This window comes from Suncus etruscus, chromosome 19, assembly GCF_024139225.1.
Source record: "Suncus etruscus isolate mSunEtr1 chromosome 19, mSunEtr1.pri.cur, whole genome shotgun sequence".
Taxonomy (NCBI): domain Eukaryota; kingdom Metazoa; phylum Chordata; class Mammalia; order Eulipotyphla; family Soricidae; genus Suncus; species Suncus etruscus.
In genome coordinates this window covers 27224536-27243629 of record NC_064866.1, presented here as the reverse complement: position 1 = coordinate 27243629, position 19094 = coordinate 27224536, and the positions used below count along the sequence as shown (strand labels likewise).

Here is a 19094-nt window from a genome sequence, read left to right as displayed (position 1 = left end):
CCAAAAACCAAAAAAAAAAAAAGAAAAAAAGAAAAATAGCAAAAAAAAAAAAACTCATCCTAGAAAATGGGCATTGGGGCCGGGTAGGTGGCGCTGGAGGTAAGGTGTCTGCCTTGCAAGCGCTAGCCAAGGAAGGACCGCGGTTCGATCCCCCGGCGTCCCATATGGTCCCCCCAAGCCAGGGGCGATTTCTGAGCACATAGCCAGGAGTAACCCCTGAGCGTCAAACGGGTGTGGCCCAAAAACAAACAAAAAAAAAATTTCTTTGACCTCTGACTTCTGACCCAAGACCCTAACCCTACCCTAACCCATCCAGACTGGTTGTGTTTACAGGAAACTTCAGAACTGTATGGGTTTAGGGTGCCATGTAGGGAGAACCTGAACATGTTCATCAAGGACACAGTCTCTAAGTTTTCTAGAAGGTAGTGTAATGATGATACTGAGAAAGGCTGGATGCTGAAGACAATAGGTGTCCCCCCGCCCCGCACACACAACATTTCAGTTCTTCCTGGAATATCTCTTTTCTTCTCCTGAACTTACTCATGCAAACTGAAACTGGATTCTAGCTCTCTGCAGGATAGTAACACAGTTAACTCCTTAAGCAACATTGGCTAAAGAAGGACCACTGGGACCAGAACAAGAGAACAGTGAGTAGGGCTTGGTCCCTGGCACTCCATATGGTCAGTTGATATCATGAAATGCCAGGGAACAAACCTGGGACTATTACATAGAAAACATAAATTCTGACCCTAAGTTATCTCTCCAACCCTTGTCTTACTCTTTTCTTTAGGATCATTTAAGAAGATTTTAAAAAAAAATCTAGACTAGGGCTAGAAACATAGTACAAGGATTAAGCACTTACCTTGCATGAGACCAACCCATCCCTGACATCCCAAGCACCACCAGTTATGATTCCTAAGTACACTCAGGAGTAAGCCCTACACACAGCTAGGTGTGTCTCCAGAGCCAAGCCTTATTTTTTCCCTCTGGTCCCCTATGCTACTGACTGGCTCCCCAAGTGTTATGCTATGCCTCCCCCCCCCTTTTTTTTTAAAGTAACCACTCAGAATATCCTGGTGTCCATATGGTCCCCAGCTGCGACAAAATTGCTCTAAGGTGAGAAATGGAGCAGCTGCATTTTTGAGGATACATGCACTTTCCTATGGAATCTTGAAGATGGAAAGTCTGCAGAATGCAACTGAATAGATCTCAATTGGTGGAATTCAAGGGGAAATATTATAGGATGGGAGAAAAAGTTATGGGAAGGTGTCAGATATGAAGTCATCCAATAAATAAATAAGTTTAACTAGTAAGTTGATACTTCAGGAGAATGATGGAAAGAGGTGATTTAAGGGCTCTTAAATGAAGTGAACAAAGGCATCAGCAAAAACACACATTTGCTCTTTTGTTTGCCATCTCTCCCAGAAGAAGACAATCCACAGAAATTTTACCCTAGCTTTCTCTTTCCTTTTCACTTCCCTTTTGCCCTGTAAAGTCCCACTCAAACTTGATTAGCATAAGATGGGTACTTTGGTCTGTTACCAATATTTGTCTTTCCTCCCATGTTGATTGGCACTGAACAATAAATATTGTATGTGGAGGACAGTCAAAACTTAGCCCAGGAGATTGGAAATCCCCTGACCTCATGCTTTTCTATATTATGACTTTCTTGTTTTCTTAACCCTCTCAGTGCTTCTGCCTCAGGCCCTGTCATCCATGGCTGTACATTTTGCAGGAAGGAAATGCAAAAACCCTCCATATCACAGAAGGAGTTTGCCATTCCCAGTAATTGAAAAGTCAACTTGTTGACCCCGATTTTATCAAGCTAGCTGCCTTATGCTTTTTGTTTTGCTTAGTTTTGTTTTTTTTGGGAGGTCACACTCAGCAGTAATCAGGAGTTATTTTTAGCTCTGCACTCAGAAATTATGCCTGGCATTGCTCAGAAGACCATATAGGATGCTGGGGATAGAACATGGATTGACCACATACAAGGCAAATGCCCTACATGCTATACTATTGCTCACTCTATTGTATTCCTTCTTCTTCTTTTTTTTTTTTTTGATTTTTGGGTCATACCCGGCAGCGCTCAGAGGTTACTCCTGGCTCTGTGCTCAGAAATCGCTCCTGGCAGGCTCGGGAGACCATATGGGATACCGGGATTCGAACCTCTGTCCTTCTGCATGCAAGGCAAACGTCTTATCTCCATGCTATCTCTCTGGCCCCTATAGTATTTCTTCTTTATCCATGTGAAACACATATTACTTACCCATTCCAAGTGTACTTCCAGAGCAGGTTACTGAAATAAAAACATAAACATTTAAAATACATTTTATATATATATATATATATATATATATATATATGATGGTGGAGCATCTAAAAAAAAAAAAAAAGGTCAATGGGGGGGAAAATTCCAAAAATGAGTAATAGAAAAGTGTACAAAAGAAAGAATAAAAACCAGCTAGAGCTGTTAGGAAAAATGGAGTTATGAAATTTGCTTATACATGGATAGATATGGAGAGTATTATGCTAAGCGAAATGAGTCAGAGGGAGAAGGATAAACAGAATGATCACTTGTAGGATATGTAAAAAAAATAGTATTGTATTAATATCCAGAGAAAGGGGATAGAATGCATGATACCTTGTCAGTAACATTATTGTAAATCAGTTTCTGAGAGGAAAAAAAAGGTAGGGGGAGAGAGAGAGAGAGAGAGAGAGAGAGAGAGAGAGAGAGAGAGAGAGAGAGAGAGAGAGAGAGAGAGAGAGAGAGAGAGAGAGAGAGAGAGAGAGGAGAGAAAGGATGGGGAGGAAAGTTAGAATAAGTTAGGAATTGGAGCCTGACATCCAACTAAAAACAGTGAGAAAATCTGCTACCTAAGGAGACACTGGCTGATAGGGCTATAGAAATAGTATAAAATTAGGGCCCGGAGAGATAGCACAGCGGCGTTTGCCTTGCAAGCAGCCGATCCAGGACCAAAGGTGGTTGGTTCGAATCCCGGTGTCCCATATGGTCCCCCGTGCCTGCCAGGAACTATTTCTGAGCAGATAGCCAGGAGTAACCCCTGAGCACCACCGGGTGTGGCTCAAAAACAAACAAACAAACAAACAAACAAACAAAAAACAAAAAAACAAAAACAAAAAAAAGAAATAGTATAAAATTAAGGCACTTGTCCAACCTCTTAATTTGACAGCCCACACCACATGTGGTCCCCCAAGCACTGTCAAGAATTATCCCTAGGGGCCGGGCGGTGGCGCTGGAGGTAAGGTGCCTGCCTTGCCTGCGCTAGCCTAGGACGGACCGCGGTTCGATCCCCCGGCGTCCCATATGGTCCCCCAAGAAGCCAGGAGCAACTTCTGAGCGCATAGCCAGGAGTAACCCCTGAGTGTCACAGGGTGTGGCCCAAAAACCAAAAAAAAAAAAAAAAAAAAGAATTATCCCTAAACTCATAGCCAGGAATAGCCACTGAACACTGTTTTACTCTACCTCTTCCTCTTTCCCTCCCACCTCAAAAAAAAAAAAAAAAAAGAGGAACTGGCTGATGACATCATCTGGCGCCATGTTGAACCATTCTAGTCAGAAATTTTGATTTCAGTGGTGTATTCCTGTGTGTGTGTGTGTGTGTGTGTGTGTGTGTGTGTCTTTGCCTCAAAGTCTTAGTTTCATCATCTCTCCTTTAAAAAAAAACATGCACACACATTTTTGAGCTATCTTAAAAATATATGGCTATACTCTGGGCAAGGTAGCAAACGGCTCAGGTATAGAGCACAAGAGGAATTCTATGGTCTTTACTGCCCGTTCTGGTGAGATGGCAGTGGCTAATGGTCATATTTTGCAAACATCTTTCCAAATCTAGCTTCTGCTTTATACATTTCTATTTTCCTACTCCTGCAACTCTCCCTCAGCCTTAAATCTGCAAAAGACTCAAGTGTCCCAAGTCTTTCAAACTATCATTATCTGTAAGACTGTATAAAGTCCTAAGTTTCAAAGTAGAAACCCCTTTTAAAACTGCTTTCCTATTTAAGTAGCAAGCATCTGGTTTTTTTCCCCGAGGGAGAGAAGGAGAAGAGGATCTCTCCAAATAATAAAGTATCATCACCACTCCAAAGGAGCCTGCAGTTCCTGGTACACAAAACCTGCCTGCAAAGTGCTGCAAGGTTGTCCCCTCTTTGTGTGGCCCCTACATAGCAGGCTGTCACTGTGCTGTCTCTATCTACAAGTTGGATTCGTTGTAAGGAAAGGGTCAAAACCTGTGATACTTGGGGCCGGAGCAGGGTGCAAACAGTAAGGCATATGCCTTGCATGCGCTGACAAAGGATGGACTGCGATTTGATCCCCTGACATCCCATATGGTCCCCCAAGCCAGGAGCAATTTCTGAGCACATAGCCAGGAGTAACCCCTGAGTGTCACTGAGTGTGACCCCCCCCCCAAAACAAAACAAAACACTGTGTGATACCTGAATATATTTTTTTGGGACAGAAGGTAAATTTCAGTCCTGACTCAGCAACTGGTGAGACCACCACAGTATATACATCCCCACAGGGTATTTCAGTGACATCACAGAAACTGTGGCCAGCACTTGGAACACATGTGAAAATGCCTTTGGAACCGGAGAGGTCAGTGCTGTAATTGGCAGAGCCCCGGGAGGCCTGCCAGTAGATCCTGATGCCATTTGGGCCCAGCCTATATAATTTCACCCCCAAAGGGCAGCAGGCACCTGAAGGATAAAAATCAAAGAAATACAAGTCACTTCTTCCACCATCATATAAGCAAAGTTTTCATTACTATGGGGGGAGGGGGAGACAATGACATTGCATAGAAGTCATCTATTATAAATAATTTAAGATTTAAAGGGCATGGGGGGCTGGAGAAATAGCACAGCAATAGGGCATTTGCCTTGCTTGTGTCTGACCCCTGCCTGGGGCGATTTCTGAGTGCAGAGCCAGGAGTAACCCCTGAGCTCTGTTGGATGTGGTCCAGAAACCAATCAATCAATCAATCAAGTTAAAAACAAAGATTTAGGAGCTGGAGCGGTGGCACAAGCAATAGGACTTTTGCCTCGCACACACTGACCTAGGACAGACCACAGTTCAAATTTAAGTTATATGGGGCCAGAGTGATGGTGCAGAGGTAGGGCATTTGCTTTGCACATGGCTGATCCAGGAAGGACCTTGGTTTGATCCTCCAGTGTCTCATATGGTCCCCCAAGCCAGGAGCTACTTCTGAGCACATAGCCAGGAGTAACCCCTGATCATCACCAGGTGTGACCCCCCCCAAAAAATCAGTTATACATAATCAGGTTCATTTGAGTTTTTTTTTTATAAAGGGGAGGAGATTGGTTTTGTTTTTGTTTTTATTTTTGTTTTTTGTTTTTTGGGTCACACCCAGTAGCGCTTAGGGGTTATTCCTGGCTCTGCACTCAGAAATCACCCCTGGCAGGCACAGGGGACCAAATGGGATGCTGGGATTCAAACCATAGTCCTGCATGCAAGGTAAACACCCTACCTCCATGCTATCTTTCTGGCCCAAGATTGTTTTTTTTAGGTTTAAAGATAAGTAATAAGATAAAATAAGATCATACGATAAGAAATCCAGGACAGACTGGATTTCAATACGAAAATTTAGAAGAAAATCTAGACAAAAATGGATGAGTCAAAAAGAAAAAAAAGTAGAAACCGGCTTATATGTGAAGTTTATGCTTTCACAATGTGATTATGCCTATGTACTTTCCCCTTTTGTTTTTTTTTGTTTTTGTTTTTGTTTTTTTTTACTTTTTCTAGTTTTAAAGAAAGATTTGGTTTGGGGCCATCCTCCATGGTGCTTAGAATTTACTCCTGGCTCTGTGATCAGGAATCACTTGTGATAGGTTCCAGGGACTAGCTAGGGTACTGGAGAATGAACCCAGATCAGTAAGGCAGGCGCTTTACCTACTCATTGTCTCTCCAATTCCTATGCCTGCTTTCTTACCAACGAAAAAATCATGTTTGGTGGGGTGGGGTTGGTGTTCTCAAGGGCTACTCCCAGATCTGTCTGCAGGGGTCACTCCTAGTGGTGTTCAGAGGATTATAGGCCACTAAAGATTGAACCCACGTCTCTGGTATACTAAACATGCACTCCTCTTTGTCCCAAGAAGTCAGGTCTTTGTTGAAGAATTTGCAATGCCATCCCGGGATGGTAAAATTACATTTAAATTCTCCCATTTTATGCCCTGGGTATACAGGAGTGACTAACCTCTTCTTTGTTGATCTCAGAGGCAACTCGGGAGGCATCCCATCCCCCCCAAATAAATAAATAAATAAATAAATAAATAAATAAAAACAGAGCTTCAAGATGTCACTTTAGAGGATTAGAATCATGGAATTAATTCCCTAGTGCTTAGATACAATTCTCAGGAGCTAGTGTTCTTTGAGCCTGTTGAAAACAAAAACAGAAGGAGCTGAAGTGGTTTAGCAGAGAGAGGCAGCAGCACAAGAATAACCAGAAGAAAAAGTTCAAGTCAAATAAAACATGCAATTGAAATACTTTCTGAAAAATCTGCCAGACTAAGTTACACCACTTTGCAGGTGTTTTTAAAAGCCTACCTTCCCTTTCAAACTGTGGGGCCCAAAGCCATGTTATTGGGGAATTAATATGCCAACTACAAAGAGTAGTTTCTGAACACCTAAGTTTTGAAGTTTTTTGCTTTTGGTTTTATTTTCAAACCAGCAGCTGTCGGTGCTCAGGGATTACTCCTATCTCTGTGCTCAGGTATCAATATTAGTGAGTTCAGGAAACCATATGGGGAATCGGGGATCAAACTCCAGTATACCACATGCAAGGCAAATGACTTACCCACTGTATTATCTTTCTGGCTTCACCCCCATTTTTTTGGTATGGGGCTACACACAGGTGGTGTTCAGGAGTTACTCCTGGCTCTCCACTCAGAAATGACCTCTAGCAGTGCTTGGGGCTATAGAGGATGCTGGAGATCGAGGACAGCTTGCAAGGCAAAAGCTCTACATGGATTTTCTTAATGTGTTAACTAATTGAGATTCTATAGTTTTCAATACTATTAATAATGGTTACTCCTACACATAATTTTATCACCACACCCATCACCAGAATACCCGTTTCCCTCTCCCAAGAACCCCAACACCCTCCTACTCAGCCCCCACCTCTCCTCACTAATCAGTTCTCCTGTTGCCTTTGGACCTTTATTGCTGTTACGCTGCATAACAACTGAAGTTCTATAAGAAAATGGTGGCGTGGGGGCTATAACTCTGCTGCAAAGCATTTTCCTTGAGTGTGAGGGTAAACTGAGCACCCCTTAGAGTGTAATCTGAATTTATAAGGACAGAGAGATGGAAATGTAACATCTTTTTCAATGGAAAGAAAGAACATATGTCTGATTTCCTAGCACAGTCCTCTAGAGCTCAAATCTCACTGCTAATCCACTTACTGGAGGAATAATTTTGGTAAGCGCAGTCCGTAGTCAACCCAGTGGCACTAACTGCTTTCAGTGTCACAGTGTAGTTGATGCCACAGGTGAAGCAGCCCAGGAGGCAGTGGTTCTGATAGGTGTGACACTTAGATGGGCCGGTATGTGATTCCAGAACTGTCATATAGGTCTGGGCCCCAGTACTCTCAGTCCAGCTCACGTTGATGACTGATTGGGTCACCTGGGTTACTGTTAAGCCTGCAGGACAGCATGGTACTGAAATGGGAAGAAAAAGATGAAAAAAAAAGAATTGGGGATTTGTTTACACTGAGGGTTATTTGTGGAAAAAAAATGACCTTTTGCTTGTGCTATAGTATTCCAAATTTCCTAAACATTCTCTTGTTAATCAGAATGTCATTTTTAAGCAAAATCTCATTCTCTCAGTTATATCATTTAACATCAAATGTATGTAAGCACAGTTTCCTCTAGAAATGTGGCTGTTCATGGTTGATAACAGGTGTTTCCCCCTCTACATCTTCCAACATAGTAGAAGAGATACTCTGGGTGGAGAGTTAGTTTCAGTTTCAGTCCCCAATACCACATAATTCCCCTGAGCATCACTGGGAAAGATGCTTGGCCCAGTACAGAGCTGGTAGTAGCAGCCATGTGGTTCAAACCATAATAAAGAAACAATATACTTTTTATTAAAAAGAATTCTTTATCACCCCTCCTACTTTAAAAAGATCCCCAGCAATGCAAACAGTTTCCAGCTGCACCACAGTGGTGTGTGTGTGTGAGTAATACAAAAAGGAATGTGGGGGACCGGTGAGGTGGTGCTAGAGGTAAGGTGTCTGCCTTGCAAGTGCTAGCGTAGGATGGACCGGGGTTCGATCCCCCGGCATCCCAAATGGTCCCCCAAGCCAGGAGTGACTTCTGAGCGCATAGCCAGGAGTAACCCCTGAGCGTCACCGGGTGTGGCCCCAAAACCATAAAAAAAAGGGTGGGGGATGTGAATCCAAAAAAAGAACTCAAAGGGCTAAAGTGTGGAATTTATAGGTGGGAACCCTGAAGTCAATCCTCGGCACTGTATGTATGGTCCCTTAAAAATGACTCCTAATAACTATTTGGGAGAGTGCCACTGAAAGTAGCCCCAAAATAGCAGCAACAAAAAGAAAATAGAAAGACAAAATTGGGCTTAAATTCTTATTAAAAATAAATGAGGTTGGGACTGGAGTGATAACACAGTGAGTAGGGTGTTTGTCTTTCATGCAGCTGACCCAGGTTTAATCACCAGCATCCCAAATGATCCCAAATGAGTCTGCCAGGAGTAATTTCTGAGCACAGATCTAAAAGTAATCCCAGTGAGCTACTGGATGTGGCCCCAAAACAAAAACAATAAAATAAAATAAAATAAAATAAAATAAAATAAAAGAGGGTGAATAGGGCTGGAGCACACACTGGGTTGTGCATTTGACTTGCAAGCAGCTGATCCAGGTTCAATCCCCAGCATTCCATGTGGTCCCCAGAGCCTTCCAGGAGTGATTTTTTTTTTTTTTTGGTTTTTGGGCCACACCCAGCGTTGCTCAGGGGTTACTCCTGGCTGTCTGCTCAGAAATAGCTCCTGGCAGGCATGGGGGACCATATGGGACACCGGGATTTGAACCAACCACCTTTGGTCCTGGATCGGCTGTTTGCAAGGCAAACACCACTGTGCTATCTCTCCGGGCCCCAGGAGTGATTTTTGAGCAGAGTCAGGAAGTAACCCCTGAGCACTACTGGGTATGGCTCCCCCCAACAATTAATAAATGGGGGGGGTGATAGTATAGTGGGCAGGGCTTTTGCCTGGCATATGTTTGACATGGGTTCTGGGTCAATCCCTGGTATCCCATATGGTTCTTGAGCATTGCCAGGAAGGCTCATGAGCACAGAGCCAGAAGTAATTTCTGAGCACCACTGAGTGTGCCCCCCAAAAGACTAAAATAAAAACAAAACAAAACAAAACAAAACAAAAAAAGGCAAAACAAAAAAAATAAGGGGCCTGAGAGTAAGCACAGTGGTAGGGCATTTGCCTTGCATGTGAAGGCCCAGGACAGACCTGGGTTCAGTTCCTGGCATCCCATATGGTCCCCCTAGTCTGCCAGGAGCGATTTCTGAGCACAGAGCTGGGAGTAACCCAAGTGCCACTGGGTGTGGCCCAAAAAGCAAAATAAATAAATAAATAAATAAATAAATAAATAAATAAATAAATGTAAAAAAAATTAGTCAGAGAGCTAGTATAGGCTTAAAGTGCTTGACTTGCATGTGGCTGACTTCAGTATAAGCCCTGTAATGTTTTGGGGGTGTGTGATTTGGGGGTTATACTCAGCAGTGATGATTACTTACTTCTGACTCTGTGTTCAGGGGTCACTCCTAATGGGGCTCAGGAACCACATGTGGTGCTGGGGATTGAACCTATGTCAGTTGATTGCAAGGCAAGTGCTCTATCAATTGTATTATCACACTGGTCTAATTTCCAGCATCGTATATTATCTCCAACATACTGCCAGAAGAGACCTCCAGAAAGTCAGGAATATAGTGCAGCCCAGAATCTCCCACTCAATTTAAATAATTCTTAATAATTAATAATTTGGGGGACAGAGAGATAACACAGCAGTAGGGCATTTGCCTTGCATGCAGCCAACCCAGGACAGATGGTGGTTCGAATCCTGGCATCCCATATGGTTCTCTGTGCCTGCCAGAAGCGATTTCTGAGCTCAGAGCCAGGAGTAACCCATAAGCACTGCTGGGTGTTGGCCCAAAAGCCAAAAAAAAAAAAAAAAGAATTTTTAGGGGCCAGAGTGATAGCACAGTGGTAGGGTGTTTGCCTTGCATGTTACTGACCTGGAATGGACCCGGGTTTGATTCTCCACATCCCATATGCCCCCCCACCCAGCCTGCCAGGAGCGATTTATGAGTGCAGAGCCAGGAGTAATCCCTGAATGCCACTGGATGTGGCCCCAAAACAAACAAACAAACATAAAGGAATGCTTATTTTATTTTATTTTATTTTGTTTTGTTTTTTTGGATTACACCCAGTGACGCTCAGGGGTTACTCCTGGCTATGTGCTCAGAAATTGCTCCTGGCTTGAGGGATCATATGGGATGCTGGAGGATTGAACCGTGTTCCATCCTAGGTTAGCGCATGCAAGGCAAGGCAGATGCCCTACCACTTGATCCACCACTCTGGCCCCCAAAAAGAATGTTTAATAAAATGATTTTTAAAAATCGAGTTCCAGTCTTAAGAGGAAGATTTGAAAGGACTGGAGTCACTAAAATAAATAAAAATCAATCCTTTTGGTTACTCATTAGTTTTGGTAGATTGAGACACAGGGTAATGTGAATTCAAATAAAATTTATTACAGATTCAATGTATTCTTCCTTGGATGGCAGTTTTGTTGTTGCTGTTGTTTGTTTGTTTTTGGGTCACACCCGGCAGCTCTCAGAGTTTACTTCTGGCTCTATGGACAGAAATCGCCCCTGGCAGACTCGGGAGACCATTTGGGATGCCGGGATTTGAACCACTGTCCTTCTGCATGCAAGGCAAATATCCTACCTCCATGCTATCTCTCCAGCCCCAGGATGACAGTTTTTGATTAGAAGACTAAAGTCTTCTAACTAATAATTTTACAGAACCTATATCTAAATGTCTAAAGTTTTTATGAGAGACTGTTTTGTAAGACTGAGGTTCTTTGAAATGCCCCTGTATTTAGTTAATTTGTTTTACATTTAGATAGATCAAACAAGAAAGATCACATATTAGGAACCTTAAAAATAGTACAGAACATGGAAATGTAAAAAATATTATGCCTCTAATGTTTAAGGAGTTATGTAAGTTTTATGGCTTTAGATTGCCTTGTGTGCTGTTAAGAAATATTATAATGTGTTACAATCTGGGGACTTGAGGGACAAAGTAATTGTACATGGATTTTGTTTTATTTATCTTAATGTTCTTTGGCTGAAATTTCAAAGTTAAGATATCAGCAAGGGGACTTCTTCTGAGAATTATGTTATGGGTGATTGTCTTTCCACTGTAACTTTACCTTGTCCTCTTTCTTTGCATCTTTGTTCTCATAATTAAAAATAAAAAAAAATTAAAAAAAAACAGTACAGAAACTAGAGTTCTGGCATTGCATACAGGCAACCTGGGTTATATCTCTGGCATTTTTTTTTTTTGGTTTTTGGGCCACACCCGGCGGTGCTCAGGGGTTACTCCTGGCTGTCTGCTCAGAAATAGCTCCTGGCAGGCACGGGGGACCATATGGGACACCGGGATTCGAACCAACCACCTTTGGTCCAGGATTGGCTGCTTGCAAGGCAAACACCATTGTGCTATCTCTCCGGGCCCATATCTCTGGCATTATTGTGACTGGTTCCCCAAGACCCCAGAAGTAATCCTTGAGCACAAAGCCAGAAGTTAGCCCTGAGCAATGCCAAATGCGACTCCCAAAAAAATTTCAAAAGGAAAATATAATGTTTCCATTTTAAAACAATCCTGGGGCCTGGAGATAATATGGAGATTATGATGTTTGCACTGGGTAAGGTTGCCAACTCCAGCTCTATTCCCTGCATATAGTCCCCTAAGCACCACAAGGAATAACTCCTGAGCACAGAGCCTAAAGAAAGCCCTGAGCACTGGCAGGTGTGGCCTAATCTGCTCCTTCCCCCCAAACTCCAGACCCCAATTCCTATGGACCCAGCCAAGGTCAACAAACAGGCAAGGAAGGGTTGCACTTACCTGTTTCTAAGGGCACACTGTAGCTGGGGAGGCTCTGTCCTGCCTGGGTCTCTGCCACAGCAGTGATGGAGAACACAGAGCCACAGGGCAAACCATGCAGGGCACAGGATTCACCCACACTGCTGCACCTGTACAGCCCTTTCTCCCCTTGGGCAGTCACTGTGTACGTCGCATCTTCATTTGTGGGTTGCCAATAAACATTAACCATAGAGAATTCATCCTTGGAAACACTTTTTATTTCTGGGCTGCAAGGAGCTATGAGATTTTGAATTAGGACTTGACAAGCGAGTCAAGAATAGCACAAGCACTATTTGTTCTAAAACATGAGAACTTCCTCCCGTCAACCATACCCCATTTCTAGGGTCAAGTTCACAGAGCCTGCAATAAAACATGCTCACTCTGACATGTGATTTTGGGTTTCTAGAGCATCAGACTAACAGGGAGGTAAAATGACATTGTGAGCAAAAAACAATAGGGAAGCAAAACAATGCAGAAAGACTCCCACATCCTCCCCCCAAATCAGAAGTAAATGAAAAGTAACCATGGAGAAAATTTTTCCCTCCTCCCTTGGAACCATTCTGTCTTTTTTCTGTTTATTCCTTTTCCCTCTTCATTTGTTTTGGTTAGTGGGCCGCATCTGGAGGTTCTTAGGAATGATTCCTGGCAGGTTCAGGAGATCATATGGATTGTTGGAGATTGAATTTAGGAAAGCTGCATTTAAGCCCCAACCTCTGTACTATTGCTCCACCCCCTTCCCCATTCAATCTTTATCTTCAGCTTCTTCTTACTAAGACAATAAACAACTCTAATGGAATCCACACAAAGCAATTCATGAAACTGAGACTCTTTAATAGTCTGGCTGAAGGCACCTCTCAAAGTGAATCATAAAGACATCAGTGAGAGAAATCACAGGGTCTCGTACCTGTGGTGAAACCTTGAGAAGTACAGGATGTGCTGCTGCCCCGGGCCTCGCTGAAGGAATATACCGTGATATTGTACTTCGTGTCACACTCTAAGGCGGAAAGGGTGCATGCAGGAGCTGTGTCATTGCATGCAACCACATTGAATCCATCCATTGCCCTGGTTTCATACAGTTCAGCACCACGGACAGGAGACCAAACAATCTCTACTCTGTCGCTGGATATCACCACTGGGTTAATGTCAGTAGGACAGCAGGGAGCTGAAAGTAGAGACACAAGAGACATCAACATGGGAGCAATGGTGTTAGAGATGGAAGTCCTGAGATAGCACAGGGGTAGGGTGTTTGCCTTGCAAGTGGCTGACCCAGGACTGACGGTGGTTCGAAACCCGGCATCGTATATGGTCCCCAGTGCCTGCCAGGAGTGCAGAGCCAGGAGTAACCCTGAGTGCCACCAGGTGAGGCCCAAAAACCGAAAAGAAAGAAAGGAAAGAGAGAAAGAAAGAAAGAAAGAAAGAAAGAAAGAAAGAAAGAAAGAGAAAGAAAGAAAGAAAGAAAGAAAGAAAGAAAGAAAGAAAGAAAGAAAGAAAGAAAGAAAGAAAGAAAGAAGAAAGAAAGAAAGAAAGAAAGAAAGAAAGAGGGAGGGAGGGAGGGAGGGAGGAAGGAAGGAAGGAAGGAAGGAAGAAGAAAGAAAGAAAGAAAGAAAAAAAGATGGTGCTTTCGAGTTTTTTGTTTGATATTTAAAATTTTTTTTGGATTGTTGTTTTCCCTTTCTTTTCTTTCTTCTTCTTTTTTTTTTTTTTTTTTTGGTTTTTGGGCCACACCCAGCATTGCTCAGGGGTTACTCCTGGCTGTTCGCTCAGAAATAGCTCCTGGGGACCATATGGGACACTGGGATTCGAACCAACCACCTTTGGTCCTGGATCGGCTGCTTGCAAGGCAAACACCGCTGTGCTATCTCTCCGGGCCCCCTTTCTTTTCTTAAACTGATATCTATAGCCTCTAGAAGGACTCCTCCCATTTTTTGCTTGTTTGATTTTTTTTTGCCCCATTTTATTTTTTTTTTCTTTTCTTCAAACAGAAATACATAATTTGAATTATCTTATTTCGCCTCACAAATTGAGGGGGAAATAATGGAGGGTACCAAGACCAGACAGTTGTATGAACATTAAGTAGAAATAAAAAAAATGATCAGACTTAAACACCAAATCCAAAGCCAACAAGAACAGAATCGACACCGAATCTACAACATGCTAGACACAGAGGGGACCACTTATACTAGCAACCTGGTGGTAAAGAGAGGGATATGGGATGCATGCTAGGCACAGGGGTGGATGGAGGACAACATTGATGGTGGGAATGCCCCTGATTCAATGTCACTATGTACCTAAAAAATTACTGTGAAAGATTTGTAATCCACTTTGGTCAAAAAAAAAAAAAGTCCTGGGGCCGGAGAGATAGCATGGAGGTAAGGTGTTTGCCTTTCATGCAGAAGGTCATCGGTTCGAATCCCGGCGTCCCATATGGTCCCCTGTGCCTGCCAGGAGCAATTTCTGAGCATGGAGCCAGGAGTAACCCCTGAGCACTGCCGGGTGTGACCCAAAAACCACAAAAAAAAAAAAAAAAAAAAAAAAGTCCTGATCTCCATGTGTCCAGAACCATTGACACTGCCACCGGAAGTACCTTTTACAGGTTTTATTGGGGGTGGCGGTGGCACACCTGCACACTGATGTCTTTGTGATTCCCCCGGCTGTGCACAGGGGTAATTCCTGACTTTGCAGGAATTATGGGACCTTATGGGAAACCGGGGATCGAACCTGGATTGGCCACATGCAAGGCAAATGCCCTACGCACTGTGCTATCACTCAGATCTCACTTATTTTTAAGTTTTTTCATTCATTTTTCAAAAATCTAGCCTCTCCCATATGCTGATTATGCTATGATAAATACTGAAGATTGAGGACATACATAAGTAAAGGTATTCACCTTCACTTGTTATGTGTCCTACTTTGCAAAAGAGGAGACTAAGGAATTCCATTTGACAAGTCAGTTAGTGATCCTTAGGACTTAACCCCAGAACAGCACCTCATGCTAGGAACATCTGTACCTTTGCAACTCTGTTTTCTTGTTTCAAGGAAAAAGTGAACCGTGGTGGCTGCAAATATTTCTGAGATCAAAAACAGGATGGAACAGAGATATTCTCAGAAGAGGATTCAGTTTTTCGAAACAGGACTGAAAATTACATTTATCCCCCCAACCCTTTAATTTTCACATACTAAACTTTGCATTTTGGTTAAGCTTGGGTACATCGAAGATAAATTTCTTAGTCTATAAAGAATGTGAGAAAAAAAGATGCTATTTTCATTGCTGGCCTTATAATAACTCCTCTGTGGCCTATTTTAAGTTATTAACTACATAAACGATCCATTCTGCTGCTGACTTTAAGGAACTCAGAACATTCTTTTTGGTTTTGTTTCATTTTGTTTTGTTTTGGGGACACACTTAGCAGTGCTCAGGGATTGTTCCTGGCTTTACACTCAGGAATCACTCCTGGCAGTTCTCGGGAACCATGTGGAATGCTGGGGATTGAACCTGGGTCAGATGCATGCAAGACAAGTAAGTGCCTTAACTTTACTAACTCTCCTAGAACAACTTTTATAAGAGTCAAAAGTGATTTACCTGTGGTATAATTGAACACATCCCCCAAAGGACTCTGCCCTGCCTTGTTATAGGCAAAGACACTAATGAAGTAAGTGAAGCCACACTCCGATAAGAAATTGCAGTGGGTAAGAGATGTGTTGCAATGTACTTCCAAGCCATCATCACTCTTTACAAAGGCCACATAGTAATCACCCAGATCCACATTGGACCAAGTCACTGAGAGATGGCCAGGGGGGTCTTCTTGGATAGTCACTCTTCCGGGGGCACAAGCAACTAGGAAATGATAAATAAGAAATAATTGTAAGAGTCTTCAAGAAAGTCCAGAGTGAACGTATAATAGGTAGGTTGCTTGCCTTCCATTCAGCCAACCTGCCCAGGTAAGATTCCCAGCATTCTGTGTGATCCTCCAGGCACCACTCAGAATAAATCTTGAATGCAGAGTCAAGAAAAACCCCTGAGCATCACCAGGTGTGAATCCCCAAACAAACAAACAAACAAAAAACAGAAACAAAAAAGATTTTTTTTCATCTTTCAATTATCCAGTATTTTTTTTGGTTTTGGGGTCCCACTCAGTGGGGCTCAGAATTTATTCCTGGCTTTACACTCAGGGATCAATTATAGGACTTTGGGGATTGAACTAGAATCAGATGCATGCAAGACAAGGATCTTTGTCCATGTAGTATCTCTCTGGCTCAGAAATTTTGAGTTTTGTAATAGTTAATTTTGGCATGTGACATGTAAAAACTATTTAAGCATTAGAATATTTTACTTGTAGAATTAATAAAGTGATTTAGGACACAAACCACCACAATAAACTCCTATGATCTGTCCAAATTTTCTAATTATATGAAATAGCCAAAAAGAATGGACCAAGAGATATCATAGGGGTTAAGGCAGATGTCCCCAATTCAAATCCCACCACCACATGTTCCCTGAGCATAATTGGAACAACCCTCAGACACAGAGTTGGGAGTAGATTCATCTCTACCCCCAATAAATAAAATAATAGATCATCAGAATCTGGGGCCGGGTAGGTGGCGCTGGAGGTAAGGTGTCTGCCTTGCAAGCGCTAGCCAAGGAAGGACCGCGGTTCGATCCCCCGGCGTCCCATATGGTCCCCCCAAGCCAGGGGCGATTTCTGAGCACATAGCCAGGAGTAACCCCTGAGCATCAAACGGGTGTGGCCCAAAAACCAAAAAAAAAAAAAATAGATCATCAGAATCTGAGAGTTATTTTGAGATGTGGAAGATTTCTTCCCTCACTTCTTCCTTTCCTCTCTTTCTCTCCCCTTCCCTTTTGTACTTTCTCCTTCCTCTTTTATATCTCCTCCCCTTCCCTTCTCTTTCCTTCCTTTCTTTTTAGTTCAATCAGAACTGAAATAAGACTGGCCTAAATGAAATAGTGACAATCTCAAAAACTATTTTGGAAATAAAATAGCCAACATTTGCTTTGCTTTCTATTTTTTATTTCTTTTGAGCCACACCCAGAAGTGCTCCAGGAACCATGTAGTCCCAGGGATTGAGATAAGACTTTCTGAACAAGGGCCGGAGAGATAGCATGAAGGTAAGGCATTTGCCTTTTATGCATAAGGTCATTGGTTCAAATTCCAGCATCCCATATGGTCCCCTGAGCCTGCCAGGGGCGATTTCTGAGCATAGAGCCAGGAGTAACCCCTGAGCGCTTCCAGGTGTGACCCAAAAACCAAAAAAAAAAAAAAAAAAAAAAAAAAAAAGAAAAGAAAAGAAAAAAGAAAAAAAAGACTTTCTGAACAAAACCACTGACCCCCCTCTCTCTCTCCTATTTTTCTTCTAATTCTTCCAACAATTACTATAATTTTTATACTAAGAAAAATAAGATTACAGAGATTAAATAAATTTCCCAAGCTCATACAACTAGCAAGAAATGAAACTGACTTTTTCTGGAAGATTATATATAAAGTCTACGTTATGAAAAGCTGTAGTAGCTAGCAACCTCCAAAGTGCTGAATGACAACACCTGTAAGTGTTGAAAGTCTTATGCCCATAACTTTCTCCTCAGGGAAAAGTCAACTGACAGTTGAGATTCCAGATGCTAAGGACAAGAGAAAAATCAAATAGTTTGCATAAACCAATTAGACATTCTTACTTGGCCTAGAATTTATTTCACGCAGTACCAGTTACACCATATCAGAAAACAGGATTGAATGGCTTTGGACAATCACTGTTTTTTGCTGTGTTAAGGTAATATTGGCATCAACATGAAAGGAAGTTTTTTTTAAAGGAATGAATCCAAATGATGGGGTCTATTTTTTTAGGAAATAGTCCTGGTGGTGCTCTGGGGACCAAATGGAATGGTGAGAACTGAATTCCTTGTTGGCTGCATGCAAGGTAAAAGCCCTACCTACTGTACTCCAGCCACCAGGTACTCCATTTTTATTTTTGTCAGAGAGATTATGACAAACTTACTTAGTAAGTAAGTTACTTACTTCTACATTTAGAAATATCTGGATATTGGGCCAGAGAGGTAGTGCAGAATATAAGGCATTTTACACTTAAACACTATTGAGCTGAGTTCAACATGCAGCTCTGCATATAATTTCTCTAAGCACTGCCAGGACTGACTCCTGCTAACAGAGCCAAATGTAAGCCCTAAGCACCACTTTGTGTGGTCTCCAAACCATAAAAGAACTATCTGTATGTTTAAAGAATTCAGACTGACATTTAGTGAAGATTTTCTATGTTGCAAGCACTGTAGTTGCGTTATTTTTTTTTAATTCTTATGACCATTTCTTGAGTTAAGCTCATTTACCCTTGTTTCAGATAAAAATAGAAGCTTAGAGGCTGTCAAGTCATTTATACATAGGTGACCGATAATGAATGGTAGAGGGATTCAAGCCAATGTTTTCCTGATTTCACAACTCTAAGCCAAAGAAAATATATACAGTTATATAACATTCAGTTTGTCCCACAGATGAGTGACTAAGAAACTGTGATACATATACACAATGGAATACTATGCAACTGTCAGGAAAAATGAAGTTATGGAATTTATCTATAATGGATGGACATGGAAACTATTATGCTCAGTGAAATAAGTCAGAGGGAAAGAGATAGACACAGAATAGTCTCACTCATCTGTGGGATTTAAGAAAAATAAAAGACATTTTCCAGGGAGTAGAAATGTGTTCAGTGTTAGAAAGCACTATGTGGGCCAGAGCAATAGCACAGTGGTAGCATTTGCCTTGCATGCAGCGGACCCAGGACAGACCTGTGTTTGATCCCTGGCATCCCTATGGTCCCCCAAGCTAGGAACTATTTCTGAGCGCATATCCAGGAGTAATCCTTG

The 19094-nt window shown here is 42.3% G+C and overlaps 1 protein-coding gene across 1 annotated transcript in view; it reads right to left on the bottom strand.

Annotated features, from left to right (window-relative positions):
* The window catches only part of FNDC7 (fibronectin type III domain containing 7), a 30649-nt gene that overhangs the window by 609 nt on the left and 10946 nt on the right, over window positions 1–19094 (bottom strand). The window contains exons 6-11 of the mRNA XM_049765702.1: window positions 15789–16043; window positions 13113–13370; window positions 12191–12445; window positions 7438–7692; window positions 4456–4716; window positions 2267–2296 (exon numbers count right to left, since the gene is read on the bottom strand). Coding sequence (XP_049621659.1) covers window positions 2267–2296; window positions 4456–4716; window positions 7438–7692; window positions 12191–12445; window positions 13113–13370; window positions 15789–16043 — 1314 coding nt within the window. The remainder of the gene's footprint in view (window positions 1–2266; window positions 2297–4455; window positions 4717–7437; window positions 7693–12190; window positions 12446–13112; window positions 13371–15788; window positions 16044–19094) is intronic.